Below are 27,947 nucleotides of genomic sequence, written 5' to 3'. Positions count from 1 at the left end.
CATTGCATTATATTTCACCCTTAATTTTGAAGGACAAAGCAACTCAGCTGGTTTAATCCTCTCCTGTCAGGTAGACTCTCCATTTATCTTGTTTCACTGAATACGGTTATAACAATGTAACATGCATAGAAGGTTTTATATACTATGTAAAATAAATGTTATATGTAAAATGTATTCTATATATAATCTCTATTATATACATTGTCATATGTTGATAATATTAATACAATGTATATAGCAAATGAATGTATCATACTGTTAATAATTAATCAGTTTATATTAATGTGAGTATATAACTAATTTTACATAGAATGTTTCTTTATTTCTAATGAAATTCTCTAAACTGGTCTGTCTGGCCTCTTCCCTGCTTTATCATTTTAGCAGAACACAGTCATCATGTGATTAGCTCCTAGTGGCTCTTCTTTTAATAGGAGGTTGATATTTTTAAGATGTTTGAAATTTTCCGTGGTTTAAAGAGTAAGAAAAAAAGTGTTAAATACATTTTTTATAAATGTATTTATTACACCTATTTTTCTGATACAAATTAAGTATCATTTTAAATAAGAATCTCAAGGGTGGGAGGCAAGGGGAGATGAGCAGAAGATGTGTATCCACTGTTACGCAGTGGATATCTGCAGCCCGCACTGTCACTCCCTACTGAAGCTGATGGAAATTGGCTAGCCAGCAGCCAACACTGCGTTGGCTGCTACCTGGTAGGAAGCTTCCTGCTGAGAGGCAGGACAGAACAGCAGAGAGAGCAGTTGTGGTTGAAAGAGGGTGGAAGAAAGCAAGATAGCATCAAATGCTGAACAGCTTTGGATTTTTAGAATCCGCCTGTCCTGCATAGCCCTATACTCATCAGCTGTCATTACAGAGGACAGTTTTTTCAGGAGATACTCATGTCCAAACCTTGTAGGATATTTATATGAACAGATTTGTCTTTCTGCAAAATAAGGCAGAGTTCAAAGAGATTTGTAAGTGCAAACTCCATATGCAGAGCCCTACAATTTTACGTGCAAATCGTAGCAAAGCATTCTGAGCTGATAGGTTCCCAACTTTGAAGCTTGTACTTTGTCCTCCACTGATTTGACCCGGTATAAACTTCCTGAAGGAGAAAGCAGTCAGCCTCGGTTATTATTACAATACCTAAAAAACATGCAGGAACATTTTAATTCGTTTTCTTAAGCGACTGACATCCATTCTCAACCAAGAAAGATCATCACATTTTGTGGAAACTGAAATGCATTTGAAATGTCTAGGTAAAATTTTTCCTGAACTGGTTATTTCCCTAGTAGTTAGGATAATCTCCAGTAAGTGAGAATCCTTCTTTCTCAATGATCATATATCTCTGTCCTCTAAACTTTCTCCTGACAAAGGTTTATTTCTGTAAAGCACCAGGTGGAATTAATTTACTGGTCATTGCCTACGTTTAACAAAACAAGCAGAGAATATCAATCTTACTAAAGGACTTCATTCTCCGTAGTTTATTTGTGTACAAATATAGAGATAGACATATTTAGGAGTATACTTTTTGTTTTAATGTTTTCATGAAAAATGGAGGCCAACAAAAACTAGAAAGAAATGCATAATAGGAAGGTCTATAAGAAGCCAAAACACATTATCTTTTCTTAAACCAAGCGATAAAAGCTTTTGGCCAGGCCTTGCTTCAGTTCTTAAATGGAATCAGCAAATTAAATGCCACTGCTGTGAGTTTAACCTGATGAAGCTAAACCTTAGTCACATCATATTTTGGATGGCAATCTTTTACAGAGTCTGGGAATTAGCTACTGGAAAAGCTCATGAGTCTGAAATGGCATCACGGTAAAACACCTGAAGCAACGGGAGCCAGCGCGAGCCTTCCTGTACAGCCGCTCCCATTGCACACATAACTCCTTTCATATCTTAGTTTATATCTAAAATTCACTTTGCCACTAGTGGTTTACAATAACAGAAGGCTGCTATATCTTAAATTATTACAATGATAATTTTGTGTATTATAATTTTATTTGCCTGAGTTATATATTTATTCCTCCTTTGTCTAGGAAATTACTCTAATGATCAAAGCGTGCGTTAATTTCTTCCAGTTTGGTTTTGATAGATAAACAAATGTTGTTAATGAGTTAAGGAAACAGTGCATCCAAATAGTCCTAACTTTTCTGTTAAGTATGCACAGGTGTGGTATCTTGGTTTCAATATTTGCAAGTCCGAATTGGAAGTGTCAGGTCTTAATTAAGGCAACCAGCCTGGCTGCATCTGCAACAGGTGACGCTTTTCTAGTAGCAGTCAAGACAAAGCCTAACCAAATAAAAAGAGTAATGGGTTAGGAAAGCCTTTTTTTTTTTTTTTTTTTTTTTTTTTTTTTCCCCTCTGGAGAGCTGTGATCATTTATTTATTTATTTCTCAGTGTAGCACTTTACCTTGAATGCCACGAACTCCACGGGACGCGGACTGTGCTAAAAGAACACTTGGAAGAATATTTCGGAGACATTAAATGAAGAGCAACCCTTGGCTTCTGGCTAGGACACCGACCCAGGTTTTAGGAGCTCTGTTTCCTTCCCCATCTGTTAGCCCAGCTCCAGCCGGCCCGGGGGCGCAGAAGTCCCCCGAGCCTCCCCCGCGGTGACGATGGTTGTGCCCGGAGCCGCCGCCCGCCCCCTCCCTCGCGGCCCCCGCGCGGCCTCTCCCACTCGCGGCGCGGGGGGGGGGAGGCGGCAGGGGCGGTGCCGCCGGGCCCGTCACGTGACGCGCGGCGGCGCCATGGCGCTGCGGGAGCCGGGCCCGGGCAGCGGCGGCGCCGGGGATGGCGGCGGCGGGGCCGGTGCCGAGGGCGGGCAGGACGCGGAGCCGTGCCTGGCGCTGCTGCCCTGGGACCGCTTCTCGGCCTGGCTGCACTGCGTGTGCGTCGTGGGCTTCGACCTGGAGCTGGGGCAGGCGGTGGAGGTACGTGAGGCGGCCGTGTGGGCACCGTTAGGTGCGGGCAGCGCGGCCGCGTTTCACCCTCCCCAGGCTGCCCGGCTCCGGGCAGGGCCCTTCCTGCGCCCCGCAGGCATCGGGAGCGTTTTCTGGGGGCATCGGGAGCTTCCTCTGGGGCCGGCGTTACGCGGCGGGGGGCATGAGGGGAGCGGGGTCGGCAAAATGTCACGGCGAGCCCGGGGAGAGCCAAGAGGGTGCCCTGGAGGAGCCCCGAGGAAGGCCAAAATAGCCGTTTAAGTACATTCCTTGCACTATTAAATGAACGTCGAGCTGTGAGCTACTGATGCTGCCCCACAGCGCAGCTCTTTCGCTCCCAGCTGCCTGTTACCATCTTGCACAGACATCTCTGAAGCAGCACATTGAGCTGCATTGGGCCAGATGATCTTTTCCAAGGCCTTTTCCGACTTTAATGATTATGTGACTGGGATGACAAACAAACTGAAAAAGTACTTTCATTTGGATCAGTTTCACATCCTGTTCCACCGTGTTCATCATATGACTGTGCAGCAAACACAGTTGGTGTGGAAGGAAAAGTGACCTTTCTCTAGTTTTTTGGGTTGTTATTAAAGTGCTGTTAGGACAAGAGTATGGCAGAGTGGCTTAAAATTCAACAAAGGTAGTTATTAAAATGTTTAAAGTATGTAATTGATATGCATTGTTGGCTGCAAGGGAAATACAGATAATAAACAGGCACACGGGGGTTATTGTCTGAGTTACATTCATCTAACATTGTAAGGTGTTGCTAACAACTAAGATAGGCATTTCTTTATAACCTGCGACTTAAGCAGATGGTGTTCATGGTGGATGAGGGGAGCATAGAGTATCCCTTGTCGTATCAGCAAACAACTCAAAACTGTTAACAGTCCCACCAATTTTAGTTGAAAGCACACACAAAGTGAAACTCAAAATGTATACAGGAGTAAGGCCTGAGTCGTTTCAGTTATGTTGCTGCAGGACAAATAATTAGGTAAGTTTTCATTGGAATCCTTAACAACGAAGTTACTTAACATTGCAGACAATTAAGACATGGAAATGCAAAGTAATCACTTGCATTGTTTCAAACCCACAAGATATGTTATTTCTTTTTTGGAAACTCCTTAGACAGAAGCAGCTCCATGCCCAAATCTGCAATTCTAGGAGAAAGTTCTGATGACTGGGGGGAATAGGAGGGAGGTGATTTCCAAGTAGGTGCAAAGTTACATTTCCTCCGGTAATTGCACTTTGTGAGTTGCTTCTTTTTAAGGAACTTTTCAAGTTTCACTTATAAGAACATGCACTAATAATAAGGTTGGAGTCTGTGGCTCTGGGTCTGCTGTAACACTGGAATCCATTTTTCAGAAAATGAGTCCTCTAGGTCTATTATTTTCTTTCTTGCCCAGCAAGTTAATTTATTGATTCAGTAAGGAAAGAAAAATGTGTGTAAAAGACATGTAGATTACAAAGGCAAATGCTTGGAAACAAGGGATTGATGGTATCCCATAATTCTGCAGTGTTGTGTCCGCTGTGTTCTTTTCTTTTGTCCACCTTGCATTCTTTTGATAGGCAGCTTCATTTTCAACACCTTCTCGCATTGCATTGTTTTTGAATTTATGTTGGATTTCCTTTGCTAACAGGCTAGCCGCCCGTTTTAGTAGGGTTTTTTTAGTACCTTTTAGTTGAAGTTCAAGCATCTCATTATTTTTTTCCTCTACGTTCTGTTCTTACTTAATGGCATAATCATGAATTTTGTACATCCAGTTCCTTTTTTTTTGTAAATATTTCCATATTGTGTTGCACTGTTTTTGTTTTATGCATTGTAAACAATAAGAAATGTATATATATATATTTTGTTCTGTCATTTCAAGTGTTTTTTTGAGTTTATTCATTGAGCTCTTGCAGTTGCCATCTCTCTCATTAGGGGCCAGTGTTCATCCTTCACCAGTTAGTATTAATCTATGTTAATACTGCAGTTGAATTTTTGATTATTCCTACCTAACTATCCAGTGCAACAGGTTTCAGGCAATAAAACGTTACTGACTTGCTTTGGAATAATTTGCTGCATCTCCTAGGTACAAGTTAAATATCAAGGATAGCTCTTCCCTAAGACCAGTTGCACCAAAATGTCAAGTACTCTGAATTTTTCAGTGTACCCGTGTGGTCTCCAACTGGCACCCAGAACACCATGTAAATATCTTTACTCTCAAAGGTCATTAACCTAAAAGCATTTGTAAAATAAGAACAGACACAGTGTTAATAACTTATCACTGAAAATAGCCAAAGCTTGCAAGTATTTTAGGGTTGTATTGTAAAAATGTTTGGGAAGCTTTTTACTTTATATCCTGTTTATTTTCAAATAAAATATTTCTTTTTTCCTGTAGGTAATATATCCTCCACATTCAAAACTCACAGATAAAGAGGTAAGTCTTGGTTGCTGTGTAAGTATATCATTTGTTTTTAGTTTAGTAATTTCAGAAAATGTAACTGCTCTCTTCCTTTTTCCTATTCCTTAGAAAACCAGTATTTGCTATTTGTCTTTTCCAGATTCCAACTCGGGTAAGTGCTTCTTTTACTCAGTATTCATCTGTTGCTATGTTAAAAAAGCATTTAACAGTAAATATCCATGGTTTTAGATTAGATTCTTCATGCACAAATCTTAATATCACAGTCTAACATAACTTAATATAATTGTCTGTATTGCAGTAAGGTCTCAGAAGTCTTTATTTAGTCTAAGTGAAATACTGGGAATGTATGTGACAACTTCCAGGTGACACACATGCAGAAGTTTTAAAGTTCTTTGCCAGTAAAGAATGAATATCTTAGTATCTCCTTTAAACAAAGTAAGAATATTGTTGAAGAGAAGAGTGTAGGCACAGAGTTCAGAAACGTATGGGAAGGATTTGGGACCCTCTTCTTGTAAAGGAGTAAATGTATATTTTCTCAATTCTTAACAGTGAGATGGACTTTTAAATTCAAGAGAGAGAACAGTCCTGAAGGAAAAATGTACATTACCTTAAATTTTCTTCTCTGTTCTTTGCTTTTGTTGCTGTGTGGTCCTGCTTGCTGAATTTTTCATTCATCTAAACTTTTCCTGTTCTGCTGCCAAAGAGGAATTAGAGGCATGTGGCTGATGACTTAGACCACCTGCAGAAAGAGATGGCGAAAGTACAGACACTTCTTTTCACATTTTCTTTACAAAAATCAGAGCTTGTAGTAGCAGATTTGTCCCTATACTGCTCTTACTCTCTGGTTGTTCTGCAGCATAACTCTGATATCAAGTGATGCAGATGTATGCTTTTAATACATATGAGAGAGCTCTGACATACATCGTTTAAAAAACTGCCTTAGCTATTTTTCCTCTTTGTCTTAATGTCATTAAACTTAAGATACTTTCACTGTTCTTGATATCCTATGTATAAATAGAGGAAAAGCGTCTTTCTATTATTGAAAGAGAAAATGAGTTGTCTTCTTCTTACTCTGTGTTAATGGTTGTAAATTTGTCCAACCTTTGAAAGGTATCAAAGGTACAAAATAATGCATTAGGAACAAAGGCTGATTTTTTTTTCCTTTTCCAAGTAAGTGTTAGTAAAGTTATTTTAGGCAGAATAGGTATATGTAAAGAGGGTTTCCTTTCAGCAGGAAAAAAAAAAAACCACCTTTCTTCTCTTTGTGATGTGACTATCTGAAGTTCTTGGTCATTCTTGATTTTTGGTAGGGTGAAGTTTCAAATGGTGTAGAGGGATTACCTGCATAAAACCCGTGTTTAAAAATTAGCTGGAAGTATGTGCTATCCTTTCTGACTTATTTTAGATTGTAGGATGTAACATATACGTAAAAGCTTTGTGTAATACAGCAGTAGAGGAAGTTACTAGCTTGTAGCTAAATTTGCGGTCGGTCTTTCCTAGGTTCTCATGGCTTAAAAAGGCATAAAGGGCCTGGGAGGGGTTGTTTGGTTTGGGTATTTATTTGTGTGGAGAACTTGACAGATCACTTCATCTTTTTGTTTTTATATCTATGAATAGAAGTCATCCTAAGACTCTTAGTGACCATGAATTTAGGAAAAAAAAAAAAAAGATTTAATCAGGTGCCAGGTCATAACACTTGTGTTTTTATGTGAAGTTCTGTGTTACTGTTATTTTTAAAACAGTATATTTGACTCTTCTGCATGGCTAGTAAAGAAAAAAACAGTCATTTGCCATTCTTCTTGAATTCTATGTACATGAAGAACTTCTTAAATAAATATCATTCACAGTATAATGAATTCTCCAGGATATTAATGATAAAGGGTAATTCAAGGGATTCTGAGCCTCAGGTCTCAATGTTCTGACCATGCCGTTATTAATCCATGCTTCTAGTTGCACATGCATATGGATTTCGCTAAGGATTTGGGCTACCTGTGGTTGCTGTAGCAGTAAGCATGTGGCTGATCGAGAAGTTTAAAAAAAAAAATAAAAAATTGAGCTTGTAAGTCTGAAGAAGAGTTAGCTGGAGTGTGGAGCTTTGCCGCACTGTTCAGTGCAGCATTAGCACTGGCCAGTATAAGGACAGCTGTTAAGAATCCAGATTATCAGTAGTCACTTCCTGATTTTTCTTTTCCTGTAAAGCTCAACAAATGTTGTCTAACAGCTGTAAGAGCAAAACTCTACTGAAGAAGTTACACTTGCTTCCCCATGCTGAATGTCCTTTACCATCTGGAAACCTACTGCAATAAGAATAGCTATAGGTTTAGCAATAGATCTTTTTTATAGTCGCTTACAAGAAGGTTTCCATTGTTAGAGTAAAAATAGTCTGCTTATCATAGCTTGGCAATGCTTGGGAGGTTGCTTTTCAATTTATTGTTTTCATGTTAATAACGCTGCATTCCAAAGGGGCAATTTTTTTAACAGGTTTGCCGCAATGCGCAATGTGCTTGCGTGTTCTTAAGATTCTAGCCAAACAGCCGTCTGTTCAGCTTATCTAGCTTTTACTTGAACGTCAGGTGTTTTTTTTTTTGGAGTGTCCTCTGTTTCAACGGCAAGCAACAGTTTTAATGGCAAGAACATAGTCACGAGGGCATCAGTGCTACAAGTTCTGATACTATAGTTCTCGTGTTCCACCTGGAGAAACTTTCTTTGATGTCTGGTACAAAGTTGGCCAGAATTTATTTTCAGACTGCGAATAGTCAATATACTTAATTAGATTTTCCTTTCAGAAATTTATTTCAATAGAAATGAAGGGAAACTTTACTCTGTGGGTATTATGGGACAGCCTGTTTTGTCCTTTCCTGGAATTCTTCTGATGTGACTTTGTGTTAGTAGCAAATATTTGTGTTTAAATATATGTATTATTCTGAACACGCTGTCAAAACATAAATACGTCTGAATTTCACTTCTGTTCAGTTCACTTTGCAACCCTCAAAGTTATTAATTTAGTCCTAGGCTTGCTCTTACAGTGCAGCTTCTCTATTAACTTGGCCCAGCTTGGTATCAAAAAAGGGTAAATGCTGTCATTGAACAGAGAAATTTGTTCAAGATGAGACCTGTACAGCCAGACCAATAAAATAGGTAATAACAGCAGGAGGACAGCTGTTAGTGGAGCTCTTCAGGGACATTACGGTCTTAAGTCTTTACAGTTAATAAACTCACTGTGAGGTAGAAGGACTTTTCTTTCTCTTGTTGAAGAAAAGCTATTTATTGCTGCCACAGGTGCCAAATCACTCACCCCAAATTTATATATTTTATAAATAAATGGGCATGATAGCAGTGCAAAATAATTGAACCAGAACTATTTTACTTCTTTCTGTGGACAAGTCCTAATGCTTAAGCAAATTCAAAATACTGTCATTTGTTGTTTATTTCTTCCCCCTATGTAGGTTGTCTTGGGGACACACAGTTTTGTTTTAGATTTCGACGGTCTCCTGGAAGGAAAGTTTCATTGTGTTGCTTTCTGGACCAATTGGATAGAGATCTACCAGTTTACTTAAAGGTTGGAAATTAAAAAATGATAATAATAATGTTAATTTCTTCTGGATAATGTTAATTAATAGGTCTTAACACTTAGATTAATGCTTGCAAAACAAAAGCTGAACTGGATGTCCTGAAAGATAAAGCTGAGCAGATGTTTTTTCTATTATATCATTATCATAATAAGTAACTAAGAATGGATTTTGGACTGCAAAGAGTCAAACTGATGACCAGAGCTATTTTGTTACTGACTGGAAACCTGAATATCATATCGCAGGAACCCTTACCTTATAGGGAATCTGAAGTACTTTGTAATGTTAACAAACAAGACAAAGCAAACAAACAAAAACCCACAAAGTTGAGAGGGCTCTCTCTGTTTCCTCTCTTCATGTTCTTGAAGATGGAGGAGTTATCTAAAAGAGGTAGTGACAAAAAAGTCATTCTTGGTATTTTAACTATGCTAGTGGGAGTTTGACTCTCAGATTCAATTTGAATCTGTTTATGCAGCAAATAGTTGAATTCCTGCATGTACAAAGTATGAAGCTGATGTTTTACTGTTGAAATGTGAGAGCATGCTTCCTTAACATTCCAAGCATATTTTATAACACACATTAAAAGACTAGTTTTTATCTTCTCGAGTCAGGATTTCTTAATTTTTTTTTTAACTACTAAAATCTTTTTAGTGCAATTTTGCAAAATTTGAGTGTTGATTCCTCAGGGAATTAATTCTATTCTTGCTTTCATGGTATTTCAGGAGAATGTAGATATGAAAATAGTAAAGCCAGAAAGCACAACTACTTCCACACACTGGTGCTTTCTCTTTGAAGTAATTGAAAATATTTTAATGCAGAGTACTCTTTTTGTATCTAATCAACTTAGGAGTTTGCAGGTAAATAAACTTCTAAAATACGTGTAGAATCCTTCCAAAAGACAGACATTATCAGGTTGATACATTTAATTATTTTGGTTCTTTTGCAGAAAGATCCAGCATATTACTATGGCTATGTATATTTCAGACAAGTTCGAGACAAATCACTAAAAAGAGGCTATTTCCAGAAGGTAATTTCAGTTATCCTAGGAAAATACAAATGTCAAGGTTAATTATTTTTCAGTGACCTTAGAGAAGCAGGAAGAATATCTTGCTCTCTTAACTAACTTCTTTGGTGATTTGTAGTAAACTGATTTAATTTTATGTCAGCTTTGTTATGTTCCAGCAGCACTGTTTGGAAGAAAACTGTTTTATGTTAAAACAAAAAGTTGGGAACTTTGGGGAGTTCTTTCTCAATTGGCTGTGGTAAAATATGTGGTTAGCTTGTTGGGAGGGAGGGGGGGAGTCACACTTGGTGTTCTCTGAGGATAATCAGTAGAACTGCAATACAAGTGATTACCTTAAAGTTATATTTTTGTTTTGTTCCAGTCGCTGGTCCTCATCAGCAAGCTGCCATATGTCCATCTCTTTCGCACTGTGCTTAAGCAAATAGCACCAGAATATTTTGAAAAAAGTGAAGCTTTCCTGGAAGCAGGTAGTGCTACTGTTACGTAGCTCTGGAAGCGCTCCTACGTTATCACATACCTGTTTTGGAAAAAATAACAAACAGTCACAGTCGAGTTCATGCATTTGTGTTTTTGCAGGGTAGAGGGCTAAAACTTCAGCAAACTGGCTTGATTTCTACCTAGATCATTGAAAAGAAGTAATCTGGTCTTGTCCCTTTGTGGGACAGTTGATCCCTACTGAAAAAATATTTAAGATTTTGTCATAAATTTTAGAACTAGCTATTTGGTACAAGTAGCTGATGGCAACCTTTAATGTGTACTCTTCACAAATTGAGTCCTCTTGGGCATTCTGACAACTTTTCTTAAGCAACTGTACAAATGTCATCTTGCATTGGCAAGGGGGGGGTTGTTTTAACCAAATACGAGAAGCAACAGGGCAGGCAGCACTGATAACAGGTGCATCAGCCTGCCCCATATTAAATCTGAGTCTTTGTACTTTGAGCAGCACGTTATGGCAATTGTTCTTGCTAAAAGAATTACCTGTATATAAGGCAGACTTTTGGCAGGTTGTATTATGAACAAAATAAGTTCTAAAACAAAATTACTACTAGAATTAGTAATGATACTTGTAATTGCTTACAACAAAATGCAGGAAAACTTTGTAGGCAAACCTTTTATATCTCTTGGGACTTTTTTCCCCCATAATTACTTGTGTCCATCTGTTCTACAGTAGCTGATTTGCTTAAGTGTTTGTGTAATGTTCACAGTTTATTAATAATGTGCTTTCATGCTTTCTCATAATATTTCTTCAAAGAATTACAAATCTGCTATAAAAACAGAAGACGATACGATTTGCTTGAAATGAAAAACTTTCTAGTTCTAATGAAATAGTATATTAAGAAAGTCAACAATGCTGTAAAACTTCCTTAGAGTATGGAGTGAAGAAAATGTAATATTGTGGGGTATTAGCACTAACTTAAAAATGAAGTGTGCACAAAGGTGACTACGATACCGTGAGTTAATGCATATCCATACTGGCTGTATGTATGTGTGTTATACTTCTATACTTTTTTCTTTAAGTCTGTAGTGATGTTGATCGCTGGCCACCACCAATTCCAGGGGAGATACTGCATTTGCCTATCATGGGTATTATAATGAAGGTAAGTATTCCAGCATTTCTTTTCTCTGAGGGTGTTTTCCTCTCCGTTTGCTGTGTATGTACTTGCTGTATTCTGCCTTGTTTTCGGTGTCTCATACTTTCATACTTCATTCAGAACAAGAATAGACTTACATTCCACTCTGAGTAAAAGCTGGGGAGGTCTTCATTAGGTTCCTTGATTGAGGGGGTCATTTTTTATTTATTGTTTCTGGTGCATAGGTTAACATATGTTTTTTGTGGATATTAAAAAGAGATATTTCAAGACAACTATTAATTGCAGTCTCTATAATTACCTTCTGGAATATGCTTTAATGTCAATTATATTTGTCAAATATTAAGTGACACTTGAAAATACTGGTAATTAAATTCCAGTAAACTAAATGAAATGTATTGATGAAAAACATTCTTGTTATTGAAATTTGACAAACAAAAATCTGTTTTGGCCCATGCACCAGAAACTAATTTCTTGGCCTGTTGATAATTCTCAGTGAAACTGAAAATACGTCTGAAGAAACCTATTAAAGAAGTTGGATCTGGTGCATGGAGAACCGTAGAGATTAAATGGTGGCCAAGAATTGTGCCTCTGGGAGCCACAGTATCTTTATCTGAAATGCAATTAAATGGAGTCAATGGATCCAGAGGTTACAGGCAGAAGTACATTCTTAGCAGATAGTTTCAAGCTTATGGCCAGACACATTTGCCTTACCAGGGAGAGAAAGGAGAAGTTTCTGAAGCTATTTTGTAGGCAGGAATTTAATATTGCAGTCTTCTGGACACTGCATGATAATGGTATGTTACATATGTCCCGTTTGCATATTGCCTGTATTTATCTTGTCAGTAATTCCTGCCCATTAGATGTGAAATGGCATTCCTAAAGTGCAAGAAGCCGTAATTTCAATCTTTGGTGGCATTGTCCCTTATTTTGGTTTGTTTTGTCCCCATATTTTGGTTTGTTTGGCTTTTACACTGCTGGGGCAGTGAGATTAATTGTTGTGTATAAACTACATCTATTTGTGCACACCAGCTTTCAGTATGATTAAATTTGTAATACTGCAGGACTGACAGATGTGGACTGCGAGGACAGGAGAAGATTGTTGTTTACTATATTTGAGTTTTGTACCATACTCACCTAGAAGTCTGATGTTTTGACAGTCTTTTTTTTTTCTTTCCCCTCCTAACAGTAATTCTCTATCACCTTAAAAACCCATAACCTTGTTTTAGATTGTTCTCTTGAGCATTTGAATATTTTGGGTTTGGTTTGAATTTATTGTAAGAGTTGCGACTAATGTAATCAGCAGTCTTTTTATTGAAGTATAGTTTTCATATTCTAATATTCAAATTGCAATATAGTGCTACGTAGCATTGCATATTGATTCCTGTTATCATTGTCTGTAGTCTTAAGCTGTGTATTCACTGTTACGTGAATGTTCTGGAGAGTAAGTTAAGCACAGTACTGTATTACATTCTCTTTAGATGTTGCAATTTATCTGTAAGTGATTGTTTTAGTTCAATGCCAGATTTGATACAAGGAGGAGAAATTATTTGTCTTTCTTTCTTAGCTGCGGATTCCAACATATCGTGACAAGCCTGGAACAACCCAAATAGTACAGAACATGCACCAGGTAGAGATTAGATACTGCTGTTGTGTATAACCATAAGACAAAGCTAAATAGCTGCCTTCATTCTTTCTTTTTAAACTTATTCATAAAAGATTGATAGCAAATCCTTACATATTTTGATAATAATGAAATCCAGTCTTTGAAATTTTGAATAGGAGTCTAGTGTTGGATTCTTCATATAAAAGTATTTTAATCCTGTTACCCTGGGCATATCAGATGACACGAGTTGTCCTCCTGCTGGAAAAGGATAAGTGGTAACAAAATGACTTAATTTAAGCATCCTTTTAACGAGTGAAGCTATACAAAACTATTTTTGGAGGACAAAAATCCCATCAAAAATATTTTCCTGTAGAAGCTGGTTATAAAATAAATCTGTCTGTGCCTTCATATGCTGCACAGCTCTTGTTTGAAACAGCTTCAGTGTTTTTTATAATTTTCAGCCTGACAGTCGCATAAGGGGGTGGGTGGTTGAGTGTGTGTATACTGGGGAAATCTTGATTTTATCGTTAAAAAAGTTACTTGGGGAGACAATGCACTACAACCGCAGTAGCGTGGTAGTGGTACATAAGGTATATAGCATCTACTATATATAAACCCTTAAGGCAAACTGTTTTAATACCTGTGATGACTAAAAAGCTGGTATTGTGATGTCTTTCAGGCAAATGCTCAGGTCTCTATGGCCTTACCCACTGTTCATGAAGTAGACCTTTTCAGGTAGGAATCTGGACTGCTTTATTCCTAACTGTGAATTTCCCACAAGTCAAAGATTGAGGGTTCCATAACACATAGTTAACAGGTCACAAGCTATTGTTTATCAGTATTATTTTTAATACTCTTTTACCGTGAAGCTGCATAAAAAAGAATTCAGACAAAATGAAACTGCAATAAATAAGCAAGTTTGTTAAATGTTTCCTTTTACAATACTATTTTATGTTCTTCAAATGACTCAAATTCTCCTGGAAACCTTCTTTTTATACAGTTATTAACCAGATACGCATCCCTTCTGGCTATGTTAAATGTATTAAAATCTCTCAATCTGTTTTTAGGTGTTTCTGTCCAGTGTTCTTCCACATCCAGATGCTTTGGGAACTAGTACTGCTAGGAGAACCACTTGTTGTGATGGCACCATCACCATCAGAATCTTCAGAAACCGTGTTGGGACTTGTGAGGTAAACGTAATGGAGCTGCCAAACTGATGACCAAGTGGGTCATTGTTGATTGCAGCTGATTGCAATTTGAGTTGATCTGAATATAACAAAGCCTTACAAATTTTAGATTAGCTTTTTCCTTCATGAAATTTGGTATTGTATACATACAACAAACTTCTCTTTCTACCCTGCAGCTGTATTTCACCATTAAAGTACTGCAGTGATTTCAGGCCGTACTTCACCATACATGACAGTGAATTCAAAGAATATACAACTCGCACACAAGCCCCGTAAGTAAACCAAACTTTGTTGTGAAGGTGTTGCTTAAAGTCACTTTTAACCATAAATCTGCTTTAAGATACTGCTCAACTATTCTGATTTTTGAGATTTATCTTATGGAATACAATAATTAGACATTTGAAAAGGTCACTGCAGTTAGACAGGATAAAGAAGTTATTCATCAATGCCATAATTTGAGCTTGATAGGACTCTTGTGTACAGCATAAATAAAGGTGGAAATCTGAAAGCAGGATTAAGTTTGGCTTTTCAGTAATGCTTTGCCTATGCAATATCAGCTCGGGAATAGCTCCTTTGGAAATTGTTTGGTACTCATTTTAAGCAGTAATTGAGCACAGTGACATCTAGAATTCAACATCTGCATGTCTGTTTTGGAAAGTTAGTTCATTTAGTGTCCTAGGTGAGACAGTCCTTTAAAAAGTATCTCTTCACTAAATTTGCTAGAAATAAAACATTGTAAATACTTCAGAAGTTAAGATCCTTTTTTAAGAGCATGAATCTCAAATCCTGTACAAAACAGTTTAAAACTGCTCTAAGGACGTTTGCTTCTTTTAAAAAAATATATTAATATATTCTACTTTTATTTTAAGAGTATATACCTATGGTATTTCTTATGCCATTTAAATGCAACTTGATTTGGAGATGGAGTAAATGTGTTAGATTCACTGATATTTTTTAATCATTTTTTTCTAGTTCCTCAATAGGCAGTGGCAGTTGTGTTGGGTTTTTCGTTTTTTTTTTTTTTTTCTGTATTTTTCCTCTCAAAAAAGTATTGCCAGTGGAAAAAAATCTAAACATAGGCATTGTGCTTCCAGTTGTATTCCAGTTATACAGTATGTAATTTCATTTCTAAAAATAATTTCAAGAAGAATTTAACTAAACTTTACTCACCCATGTTTTACTCATCTGTATCAAAATATAAAGGTTATTCAGTACCTTAGAATTTCTCTGGCTTTCTTACAGAAAACATGGCAAGGCTAGATAGAAATAGGTGCTTAAAGCGGTGGTTCTAAGAAGGGGAAGAATTTGGATGATGCAGATTGTGTATTTCATTCTCTTTAGGGAGAGGGGATCAAGGAGTGTTTTTTTTCCTCTTTGTTTTGACTTACGCTTTTTTAAATGTTACTTTAGTAACATGATACAAAATCAGAATTAGTTCTGGTAAGTATGCTCCTAAAAGTGACCAAGTAGTATACCACAAAATTTTGCTGTTGTGTTACCCATAGCAATAAAACCACGTTCCTCATGATTTTCTACCAATTTACCTTCACCTGGAGAAACTTCTCTGTGTGAAAGAAAGCCTTACTTTAAACCTTGGTGGTTTTCCTCCAGTTAGTAAAAGCACTTCAGTTTGTGTATATTGGTCCAAATCAACTGTGTGTGAGAGCTGCTTTTTAGTTCCCACACAATAGGCATGAAATAATTGCTGTGTTAAGTTAGGCTAGGCTAGACTTATCCATCCCTAGGGTTGTGATCTCTGAGACTATTTACTGTTTCTTATGTTGATTATTTCTCATGACGACGATAAGAATATTAGATAAGTCATCACAAATGGATTTTTTTCAGATTACAACGGAAGAATATGTTGAAACATTTTTATGGACACTGATCTTTATATTGTTTTGGAAGAGAAAATGTAAATCTCCTATGATAATATCAATCATGAGTAGTATTTGCAAATCTCACTGAATTTAAATCAGCAATAGAAATTACTTTAGCAGGATTATAGAAACACCAAAAATAATGCAACTGAATTCACAAGAGTGTGTGTGTGTGGAAATATATAACAAATATGTGGAATGAAATGTTTCCAGGTGAACATGCTTGAACAGCAGTAGGACTGGGAAGAAGTGATTTACTGGTGAAACTTGAGTCAGTGACAAGCAAGCAAAGACTCCAGAGATACTGATGTGATTTTGCACTGCTCATTCTATGGTGTAATGGGGCTGAGAGATGAAAATTGCTATTTCCATAGTTCGGGAATTATACTAAGCTACAAAGCTGTGTTCAGATTTTTGTCCTATCTCTGAATGCCTGAGTTTAAAAAATATATATTATTATAATTAGTAAGTGGAAGCAGGAATGTAAGTCAAAAATAGTGGTAGATTAGCATAAAAATTTATGCCAACTTGTCATCATGTTAAAAACATGAGATTCTTAAAACCAATCTGAAGAAGTAATTATAAGCTATTTTTAGTATAGCAGTTCCAGTGAGGTTGTACTCTCTCCTTAGCTAACATTTGGCTATAAAATGGATGGCAGCCACTATATAGAAAAATACAGGACTAAAACGATGTAATCATAATATGAGTCCCAAATTCTGCAGCCCTGCATTTACTGCCTCTTTTTCTGCCTGTATGCGTCCTCAAAGCTGGTTCCTATACACAGAGTAGAAAGGAAAATCTGGCAGTTTAATAGCATTGTGCCCAAGTTTACAATGTTCATGTACTTAATAACCTAATCATTGCTTTTTAACAAAGGACACTGAAGTGTTGGAAAGGAAGTAGAACAGCAAGTGTCTTTTTCCTTAATCTTGTCCTCTGAGCGGTAGCTCAACTGAGAAGTTTTGAACAAACAGCAGTTGCATTGGACATCAACATTCAAGAACTGAGAGTCTGTCATAATCAAACTTTGAAACATAGCAATTAGCTTCTCAAATATAGGGTTAAATTTCTGCTCATTTAAAACAACAAAAGCCCACAATAATGTTAGATTCCCTGTTCTCATCATTGCAAATGGGCAGGAAATAGCTAAGAGCGTCAAGTGGCAGGTATGGCACTTTTATTCTCTGCTTCTGTTCAGACTTTGAGACATCTGTCCAGCTGTTTTCTAAAACTTAGAATTTTTAAACATGTTGTGTCTTACCTGCAGCTTAAAATTCAACTCTTAAATACAAAACCAGAATAATTCCAAGTTAAGAATTAAAGTTGACCTCTTATATTGATTAAGATACATGCTCTTGCTGTCATATTTTAAACATTGTCATTATTTTTCTAGACCATCTGTCATTCTAGGGGTGACGAATCCTTTTTTTGCGAAAACACTCCAGCACTGGCCCCACATTATTCGGATTGGAGATATTAAACTTCCAGGTAAAGTATAAACATCCTCTACAATCCTGCATGACAAGATCTAACTGTGTGCTTATTTATAAACAAACATGTAATTTAGTTTAGTTTAATGAATTAGTTTACTACTAACCAAATACCTGTCAAAAAAATAAATAAAAATCTGTGAAGTGAAATTAGGCTCTTCAGTACTATATGTTTTGTATTGCCCAGTCTTTAATGCAAAAGGTGGCAATATGAATCAGTAATAAAGTTTTCTCTAAACTTTCACACAATCCTGGTTCTGTATTCTACGAAAAATGTATTAAATTGAGAAATGTTGATTCTGATACTAATTTTAGGATTAGCAGAATGTAATAGATCAGTTGCAGCAAGTGCACAGAAAGTAAGATGCATTAAAAAAGCTAAGTTAATAAAATAATTCTAACCTTCTAACATTACAGTAATAATTATTTGTTCAAGGTGGATGACTTCCTTAATTTTAATGTAATAGTTGATAACATATGAATGGCTAGTCTGTAATAAAATCCTGCAGTGCTCCATTTATGATAGGAAATTCCTGAACATAGTTGTTTGCTGTGACAGCTTCTGTGTTCTGAAAGTAGGACTGTATGAATATCCAGTTAGGGTAATATACCATAAAATTTGTAAAAACAAGTTACTTTGCATATACCAAAGTAATTAAAGATTACTGTGTTCAATATAATCCTGGAAGATTTTTTTTAATCAAATTTTATATATACATTTTTTAATAATCATGGAAGTTTTTGCTTTACATCAAAATATTATCCCTGTCCATGCTTCCGAATACCTGTTTCATAAGGAGGAGGATGCAACTGTGTACTTAAGATCTGAAAAATAGAATCTTACTTAGACTATCGATCTGAAAGGCCATGTACCAGGTTGCTTTCAAATTGGATACACGATTTCAAATGTGAAATTCTGCAGTTTTGGAGGAACTGTGTAAAATGCTTAGTTGGGAAGTTCTGGAGTTGCATCTGTCTGACCTGCCTTTAAAAATTTAAACTTTATTTCCTTAGGGACAAAGAGAGGGCTTGTGATTTATTTTTATTTTTTCCTTTTCTCCCCACTCTGCAGTTTCAGTTGTAATTTATACTATTATCCAACTGGATATAAGAGGAAAGTTCTGCCAAGGCTGCAAGATTGTTAACAGGATTTAGGATCTTAGGGCTGGACAAGAATATATTTGACTAGAAGCAAAAACAAAACAAACAAACAAACAAAAACACTTACTTTGAAACAGTGACTTAAATGGATTTTGTTATAACATGTAGTCTCTGACTACTGTTTAGTTTCATATATATCTAATCACTTCAATTTGGCTAAGTTACTAGTGATTTGTTCCTGAAAGTGTTTACCCTAAGAGAAATAAAGGAAGATTGAATAAAATTGTAAGCGAATGAAACAAACATTCATTGCTCAACAGTCAGTATTTTTCTTTGGCTACTTTGGTTCAGAAGGTTGTCAGTATTTTTTTTTTTTTTTAACAGGGAACTTTTATATAAATTAAAAATTAAAAGCCTGTGTGATGGTGTCGATGTTTTTACTGGATGTTTCTGTATATTTACTTGAATGCTTGTTAGTGTTTCTGATACCTCTTAGAATAGATGACGTCTTGGAAAATATTATAAATAGATATAAATATTTGATAATATAAAATTTTATAACATTATTGTATTAAAATAAATATATAATTTCTAAACTGTAGTTAGAAACTGTAGATTTTTAGATATTTATTTTCTAAAAATCATTGCAACATATAGCAGCATACTAATACCTAGCAACAGGAATGGAGATTTCTAGTAAGGTGGCTTTGAATGTCTTGGCAGGTGATGTTCCAAAGCAGGTGAAAGTGAAAAAACTGAAGAACCTAAAAACTTTGGACTCCAAACCTGGTAATCAAGTTGCCTCAGAGTTAAATTACCAGTATTTTTAGTTTAAAACAAACAAACAAACCATTTTTCCTTTGGCTGTATGCTTCTGCTTTTTTTCTTTAGGTGTTTATACCTCTTATAAGCCATACTTGAACAAAGACGAAGAAATTGTTAAACAGTTACAAAAGGTAATGCCGTAAGTCTCTTAATGGAAACTGTATAGTATGCTTTCTTACAATGTCCTCATTTTGGGTTGAGCTCTGTCTCCATAAGTAAAAAGAAATTGCATTCTGATTCCTTTGCCCTGATTCATAACTGAATAGATACTTTGAAATCCTCATTGTAGAAGAAAGGCCTTCTTATATATGTTTCTATAACAACATGAATGGTAAAATTCACGAAGCTAGCTTAATGTTTTAGATGATTGAAATGAGCAATCAGTTTATCCGTTCTGGCTTTTCTACCTTCTGCCATCCTCCTCGTGTCTCTTTAGACTAGAAATTTCACCCATGAGGTGTTCAAGAATCAGAGCTTACAAACTAAAAAATTAGCTACTGAAGGCTTGAATGCACAGAAAAAACTCGATCCTATTGCTTTCCTTTCATGGTTCAGGAGAGGGGGTGTAATGTGTAAGCTTATGGCAAACGAGTACAGCAATATTAGAACAAATATTCAAAAACCCTACTTACATATCAGACTTAATCTGATTTCTTTTTTAAGGGTGTGCAACAGAAACGTCCTACAGAAGCACAGAGTGTGATTCTTCGGAGATACTTTCTGGAATTGACAGAAAGTTTCATTATTCCACTAGTAAGTTGTTAGACTTTTTTTTCTATACGTAATACAAGGTAGGGTTTTTTTTGGTGACAGTATACCCTCAGCAAGTTTGCAGGTGACACAACTCTGGGAAGAGTGGCTGATACTCTGGAGGGTTGTCCTGCCACTCAGGGACCTCAACAGGATGGAGAAATGAGCTGACAGAAACCTCATGCAGTTCAGCAAAGAGAAATGCAGAGTCCTGTCCCTGGAGAGGAATAACCCTATGCATCATTCCATATGGGGCCTGGCCAGCCGGAAGGCAGATCTGCAGAAAAGGATCCGGGGGTCCTGGTGAACACCGAGTGAACCACAAGTCAGCAGTGTGCCCTTGTAGCAAAGAGGACCAGTGGTATCCTGGGCTGCAGGAGGAGGGCTGTTTCCAGCAGATCAAAGGGGGTGATCCTTCCCTTTTAGTCAGCACTGGTGAAGCCACACCAGATACCTGCAGTATCGTGTATAGGTCTGGGCTCCTCAGTACAAGAGTCATGGAACTACTGGAGAGAGTCCAGCGAAGGGCCAGTAGGGTGATTGACTGAGGAATTGGAGCACACCAGGAAAGGCTAAGACAGTTGGGACTGTTCAGCATAGTAGTTCTGTGATTCCATGAATAATATTTGAGCTGCAGAAATTTTAACATTAGGCTATGTCTTGACTTTTCTAAGATATGGTGGTCTTACGTTTCTTCAGTTATGGTAATTAGCATTAAAACGATGTGGTAGCTTAATATCAAAGGAGGAAATGTTTATATTCCTCGACAACAGGTTCGGATTTCAAAAAACGAATGCTTCATTGTGTATGTTGGTAGCATTTCCAGATGCTTGCTTGTGATGTAATTGCATAGTGTTTATGCAAAGTATAACGGCATATATTTTAACACAGGCTAAGAAGGAAGTTTGTTTAATCCTTCCTCAACACTTGAAAATGACACCCCTGCCCTTTGTCTGTTTGAACTTTTTTTTGTTGGAGGTTTTTATTTTTGTGTGTGTGGGCATTTAAATACAGGGGTGTTTCCCCTGAACTTGAGAAATGGCAGGATTGAAAAAGTAGAGTTGGAAAGTACTTGGTGACGAGAGGAGCTCTAAAATTGTTGATTCTTGCAGTAATTTGTTACGATAGCTGAGGGGTAATCTCTCTACTAATGCATGACAGATCAGCCAGCTCAACCTGTAAAGGAATGATTCTCACAGGAGTTTGCTTTATCAAGTGAACTTTTCTGGTTTTGGGTGCAATAAAACTACTACCCAGCAAACTCTACATGTTCAGATGACTAGGAGATGCTGTTTAAAATTTTGCAAAGGAGAGACTGACTTACATTGAAGGTTGAGATGTGCCTACTTTTCATCTAATACAGTGTCATATAAATTGTTTTTTTCAGTGAATCAGAATAATTTATTCTACAGTATCCTGCTCTTCAGCAAGTGGCAGATGCTTGCTGTTTCACTCTCTAAACCTGTTACTTCACCTGTTCAAATCTCTAAGCGTAAGCTAAGGGGGCAAATTTTGCCTGATTTGTAACCAGTAAGCAGGGTTTCTTGCAATGCTAAACGTTCACCAGATTGATTTTAATTCTTGACTGAGATGAGAATTGGCTGAAAAACTTAAAAATAGGAAAATGTATCTATTCTAATAGTAAAAACTTACCTGTCCTGTAAATTGAAACCCTGTTCTAGTGGTTGCAGGCTAGTGACGAACATTTATGCTGACAGATGAATATTGAGTTTAGGTTGCTGAATCCGTGCAGACTGACAGCTTGGAGGCTTTGACTAGCACTGAAGCTGAAATTTGCCATCTGTTCTCTAGTCCTTGGGATGATGTTAAATGTGTTCTAATGTGCTCTTACCTAGCATTTGGAGTTAGGACATTCGCAAACAGTTCTGTACAAGGTTGAGTCATTTCTCTGGGCAAGTGTCTAAAAACAGGGAAGTGATACCTAAGGCACTGGATTTTTACATACTGACGATCCCTTTCTGAGCTCCCTAAACACTCTGTGGATGAGCTGAACTTTCATCGTTTCAGAGCATGCCATGATTGGCATCCAATTTCTGTTTTCATAATGTTCTCAAAGCCGATTATGTTTGTAGATCAAAAAAGTATGGCCATGTGCAACAGCTTATATTGATGTGCTTGTGTGAGCCGGCAAGGTGGAGCTGCCCCCTGTAGTCAGAGTTTAAGCTTTGGATTGGCATTCCTAAGAAATGTCTCTACCACTGATGCTTGAGATAACCAGCTGAAGTGCTGCCAGTGCCCTTGCCAAGCATTGCTACTGCAGAGGCCCACAGCTGATACAGCGTTTGGTAGGGTAGTTCTGTATTTCTTTGTGCAAGATGCTCTTAAACACCCTTCCAAATACTTGATACAACACAGGATTAGTGTTTGGCATTCACCCATGATATGAAGGTACCTATGAACTACCAAATTAGGAAGAGAAAGTATTAACTAGTGTCTGGAGTTCAGGGTATATATATTTCACATATTTGTTTGCTTTCTGTCCTGCTTTCCCTTTTCCTACGTCCTTCTAGAACCTTGCTGGTGTCAGGTTCTGTAGTTGAGAAATGAAAATGGGATTAGATAAGCTCCTTCTTATATTCTCATGTGGTAAATATGCATGACCCCACCCTGTACCATTACTTAGAAGAGAACGCTCTGTGGTCACAAGTGATAAGTAAATATATACGTGGACTGTGTATCTTAAATACTGGTTATGCAAGCAACCTTTTTTTTTCCCTTTCTCTAGGAACGTTATGTGGCAAGCCTAATGCCTTTGCAAAAATGTATATCACCGTGGAAGGTAAGGAAATACGATCGGCATGAGCTGGAGGTTGGTGACTGGAGAAGACACGGTATTCTAATGATTTTTTTTTTCCTCTTTCTATAGAGTCCACCACAACTGAGGCATTTTAGCCAAGATGAATTCATGAAGACACTAGAAAAAGCAGGACCACAGCTCACTTCCGGTTTAAAAGGAGATTGGATAGGACTTTACAGGTCATTTCTTTCATAAGCATTATAAAAAAAAAAAGTAGTTTTGTATTTTTCCTGAGCATGCTTATTATCAGTATTGGTTTGAGTAAGACTTTATAAAACTGACTTTTGGAAAATATACTTTAATAGAAATTGTCCCTGTAAACAGGTATTATCTGTCGGGAGGTTAGAACTGGGCTTTCCCCTTAACTTCATACCTGATTCCAATAAAACACAAAAGTAAAAATAAGGATATTTAAAATTCAGCCTTGCTTTTATCTTGACAAAATGTCTAATATTTATTGTCTCTCAGACACCCTTTACTTACATTGATTTCTCAATACTTTTCTGGATTAATAGAAGGTACTGTTACATCACATTTTTGTGAAAGTAAACAGAGAAAGGGTCCTCATCCTTATTCAACGTCAAACATAACTATTTTACAGTTGATGATGTAGAAAACTTATCAGAATTGTAATTAAAATACAAATTTATTTTGTTTCTGTGTTTTAACAGGCATTTTTTGAAATCACCAAATTTTGATGGCTGGTTTAGGAGCCGGCAGAAAGAAATGACACAGAAGTTGGAGGCCCTTCATTTAGAGGCACTCTGTAATGAGGTTAGAAAAATGCATGCTTATGACTGTATTTATCAACTTGTAATAATAAAAATATCTCCCTCAAGTCAGTTTTACTTCTGTTTGCATTGGTTGAACATAAAAAATGGATAACTTTGTCAAGTACGTGTAACAAAACATGAATTTGTTAACCAAGTACAGGCTAGAACTAACATAACAAAAGAGAACAGTATGAAAGGCAGTTCACTTTTTTTTAATGACTCATCATTTATAAAACAAATCTTTAATCTTTTTCTTCTTTTTATATATTTTGAATTTCACATTTTTCCTAAAATGGTGTTTTTTTTTTTCCTCCTATTTGGTAATGTTATTTCATTCAGCTTTTTTTCCCTTTGTTTCACTTGACGTAACACACTTCGAGCTGCTATTTAACTTTGAAGGCATAAACTAAGTGAATACCACAGAAAGTTGACAACTGATTATTTATTGATAGGAAATAAGCCTACAACTAATCAATAATAATTAGAAACTGAGATGTGAAATCTGTCATTTGTATGTAACGATCATATGTTGTAAGATCCATTCTTTACATAAGCAGCTGAGGTAGGTATCAGCATAATTTGTGTCAAAACAGTTGGCTGAAATAAAGGCATCACAAAAAGAGAAGAGTTTGTACAGCTAAACAGAGAATAGGAAAAGCAAATAGTACATCGCAGCTTTAAAGTTAAATATATATAGATAGATCCACTAGTTAATTTAAAATAAGCTATTGATTTTTATCCCTGGATTTGTCAGTTCCTAAACAGGAGTTTATAGGAATCCAAACAGATTGTTCAAGTAGAGCAGCCTAATAGTTTTCAGGGCAATAGCTAGGTCAGTTAGCTCACCTAGAATATATCTAACTGTATTTGATACTAATTTATTACAAAGAGAAGGATTTTTGTCACAAATTTATTACAGTTTCTGCTCCTTATTAGCTTTTTCTTTCAATCTAATAGTTAAAATCTTTCTGTACATGAGAAAATGTCTTTAATAAGTGAATAGTAAAGGAAGAGGAGAACAGAATTGGCATAAGGAAATTCACTGAAGTACATTTAGCTGGTTATCAGCTATGTGATAGATTTCCTTTAATGCCCTAGAAACACGAAGTGCAGCTTGGCACTATTTTAATCTATAATCATGCTGGCCAATCTGATTTGGAAAATACTCACTGCTATTTTGCATTGTAGATGCTATTTTTGAAACTAAGCCTGTTTGGCATGATTTTTTTTCTATGTTTGTTTGTACTGTGGTTGTGCCTTAGGACTTTTATATTAAGTCCTGGGCAAACCTGCAAATAAAGCAGATTTTGCAGTTCAGAGACGGTATGTGAGTAAAACAAGTTAGGTAAATGACATAAAAATAAGGAAAAGGAGAAGAGCCACTATGAACAGTAGGTGTAAATTAATTCCACTTTTGAAAATTATGTGTTGCCATAAATACTTCAATGTCTAATTTTTATTCTGTTAGAATTTGGTTTTCTGGAGTCAGAAGCATACTGAAGTAGAAACGGTGGATCTTGTCTTAAAGTTAAAGAACAAGCTGGTAAGTATGTGAATTAAACACGCTTGTAATTAATCTATCCTGATAAACCAGATAGAAGCATTATATAGTTGTGTTCACAAGTACTTCAGCAAAAATACTCTTTAAAATCTAGGTGGCTAAAGGAATCAGTCATTCCAGTTATTATAAACAAACAGTTCAGCCATGACTGAAAGCGAGCCAGCTTCCCACCATTAGCCAGCTATGTTAGAAGCATTGTAAAGAGATCTTGTTAAAACCACTTGGAACTGGTTGGGAGCAAGGCTGAATCCTCACAGAAGCAGAAGACCAAACTTTCTTGTCATTTCTGGAAGTCCAAATCAGTGTTAGCTCATGCTGGTGTATGCATGTTGAGGAAACCTGATGTGGCAGGCCCAAATACCTATTCAGTTGACAAATGAGGAATTAATTTCCCAGATTTCCTAATATGTTATTTTGGTGTGTCTTGAGATAAACTGGCATTTTTGGTAGAAGTCATTTCTTGTAGAAGTCATTTCTTATAGAAGTCATTTCGTATTGTACATTTTGCAGTTGCAGGCTGACAGAGAACATCTTCCCGTGAAAACTGACACACTGAAAAAGCTGCAGGCGCACATCCACGATATTATACTAGCACTTCCAGATGACTTGCAGGACATCTTGCTCAAAACTGGCACAACGTGATTTCTACTGGCTTTTTGTGTGTGTGTGTTTGTATGTGTGCAGAAAATAGAAGGTGAGTGTAGTGTTGTGGAAGACAGTGGCTTACACAGTTCAGGACGCATATCTAAATAGTACGTTAACACTACAAATGGACTACACTACTAGTATAGTCCACTGTAATATTTTCACTGTTTTTTCCCCACTTAAGTACCAATGCAACTAAAGGAATTCCTGTGTCTAATTATGTTTCAAATAAGTGCTCTTAAAGAAAAATCTGTGGGCATCTGAAATTATACCACAGTATAGGACCACAGTGCAGTGCTGGCATTGCAGAATGATTTCTAATTGGTGCTGCTATACCCAATCCTGTTAACTCAGGGGTAGGCAATATTGATCCTGTACTGTCCTGTTGATGTAGTATCTGCCTTTTGTTTGTTTTTGTTCTTGTTTTTTTAAAAAAACAACTTGGATAATATGTGACTTGGTCAGTATGCATCATATTTGAGGTATTTCACTGGTAAACCATCAACAGTTTACAAAACTGTTTCAGGGACAGCTGAAATCATCAGACTGGTTCTTAACATTCTTCCTTTCACCTTCTTAACCTCTTTCCAAAGACCATATTGATTTAGAGAATCATTAGAGAACAGAAGGCAGCTGACAGAAATTTCCTGAAGAGAAGCCTTTTCTATTCAATGTCAGTTAATTAGGGTGCTCTTATTCACATGCCTTAAATAAATACATACTAATTTGTGGCTTTAAACTGCTGACATTCAGGATTTAAAGTGGATCACCAGTGTAAATGTATTCATCACAGTAACAGTATTCATCACAGGAAGTAAGCAGTTGTGTTCTAAAACAGAATTTAAAATCAATGACTTCAGTAGAGTTAGCTGATACACGATCTGTTTCGGTTGGAGATCATAGCTTCTGTTTGAAATTTTTATAAATATATTTTTTTAATTATTTTTGTTTGTTTTTACTTACACCAGTAGGGTCTTTGAGGAGCTAACAGGGTGGGAGGAGATGATGTTGGCTTCAGCTGACAAAAGCCTATGGAGAGGTCAAACTGTGGCAAGAAAAGATTGTAGCAGGAAATTGTTCTTGGTATCATATACTAAACATACAGCAGACGTGCATAAAGAATAATTTCCTCTTGCATACTAAGCAACAAGAACATGATGTTTTTGTTGAACAAGGTTCCGTGGTATACTAAAACTCAGCTGCTCCACATGCAGTGTTGTACTTTGACCAATTTCAAGTAGAATAAACATAATGCTATAGTGTACGCACAGCATAAACTTTTATATAACAAGTGGATCACGGTTATCAAAAAATCTGCTTTTAAGTGCTTGGATAGAATTTTTAAAAACATATGACATTGTAATCCTGCTATAAGAAAATGCTTTTGTATGATAAATATTTCATACCATCTTTCTAAAAGTGTCTTATTTAGATAAAGTGTCACAATTGTATTTTTATGAAGATGTGTATTTTAATACTGTTATGGTTTGTATACAATTATTCATGACCAAAAGTTTAATGTATCTATGATGTTACTTAAACTACTTCACTTTAGCATTACTTTCTAACTTGGAATTTCTTTTGCACATCATGATGAATATAATTTCTAATCTAGAAATTAATAAGTGGCCATTCTTATACTAAATTTAACTTGGAGCACTGTGTAGTTTCTTGGAACCATATAAGCTGGTAACAACTGATAAATATTATTACATGACTGCAAATATGTATTTTTGTAAAAGAAAATAAACGGTTTTGTTTTTTGGAAGTTA

At 36.5% G+C, this 27,947-nt stretch overlaps 1 protein-coding gene across 3 annotated transcripts; it reads left to right on the top strand.

The window, feature by feature from the left end:
• Positions 1 to 42: 42 nt before the first annotated feature.
• DENND6A (DENN domain containing 6A) lies at positions 43 to 27,947 on the top strand. Of its 3 annotated transcripts, XM_035337694.1 has the most exons (22): positions 43 to 70; positions 757 to 761; positions 2,402 to 2,533; positions 5,331 to 5,369; positions 5,463 to 5,505; positions 8,801 to 8,913; positions 9,870 to 9,950; positions 10,309 to 10,414; positions 11,466 to 11,545; positions 13,104 to 13,166; positions 13,804 to 13,877; positions 14,210 to 14,332; positions 14,506 to 14,601; positions 17,606 to 17,700; positions 19,527 to 19,592; positions 19,695 to 19,759; positions 20,292 to 20,381; positions 23,125 to 23,178; positions 23,266 to 23,375; positions 23,868 to 23,970; positions 25,438 to 25,512; positions 26,041 to 27,947. In XM_035337694.1, exons 3-22 carry the CDS (start codon positions 2,492 to 2,494, stop codon positions 26,170 to 26,172), a joined length of 1,650 nt encoding a protein of 549 aa, XP_035193585.1. In that variant the 5' UTR covers positions 43 to 70; positions 757 to 761; positions 2,402 to 2,491; the 3' UTR covers positions 26,173 to 27,947. The 3 variants fall into 3 exon arrangements, with proteins under 3 accessions (XP_035193585.1, XP_035193583.1, XP_035193584.1); XM_035337692.1 differs by lacking the exons at positions 43 to 70; positions 757 to 761; positions 2,402 to 2,533 and adding an exon at positions 2,718 to 2,940; XM_035337693.1 differs by lacking the exons at positions 43 to 70; positions 757 to 761; positions 2,402 to 2,533 and adding an exon at positions 2,719 to 2,940 and having other exon boundaries at positions 13,822 to 13,877.

This window comes from Oxyura jamaicensis, chromosome 12 (assembly GCF_011077185.1).
Source record: "Oxyura jamaicensis isolate SHBP4307 breed ruddy duck chromosome 12, BPBGC_Ojam_1.0, whole genome shotgun sequence".
Classification (NCBI taxonomy): Eukaryota; Metazoa; Chordata; class Aves; order Anseriformes; family Anatidae; genus Oxyura; species Oxyura jamaicensis.
Note: the sequence above shows the minus strand (reverse complement) of the source record. Positions and strands in the feature narration are given on the sequence as shown.

Coding starts and splice junctions, on each gene's coding strand:
- DENND6A (XM_035337692.1), top strand. CDS start 2,758: ATGGCGCTGCGGGAGCCGGGCCCGGGCAGCGGCGGCGCCGGGGATGGC. Junction 8,914..9,869: donor ATCTACCAGTTTACTTAAAG/GTTGGAAATTAA, acceptor GTTCTTTTGCAG/AAAGATCCAGCATATTACTA. Junction 14,602..17,605: donor ACAACTCGCACACAAGCCCC/GTAAGTAAACCA, acceptor TTATTTTTCTAG/ACCATCTGTCATTCTAGGGG.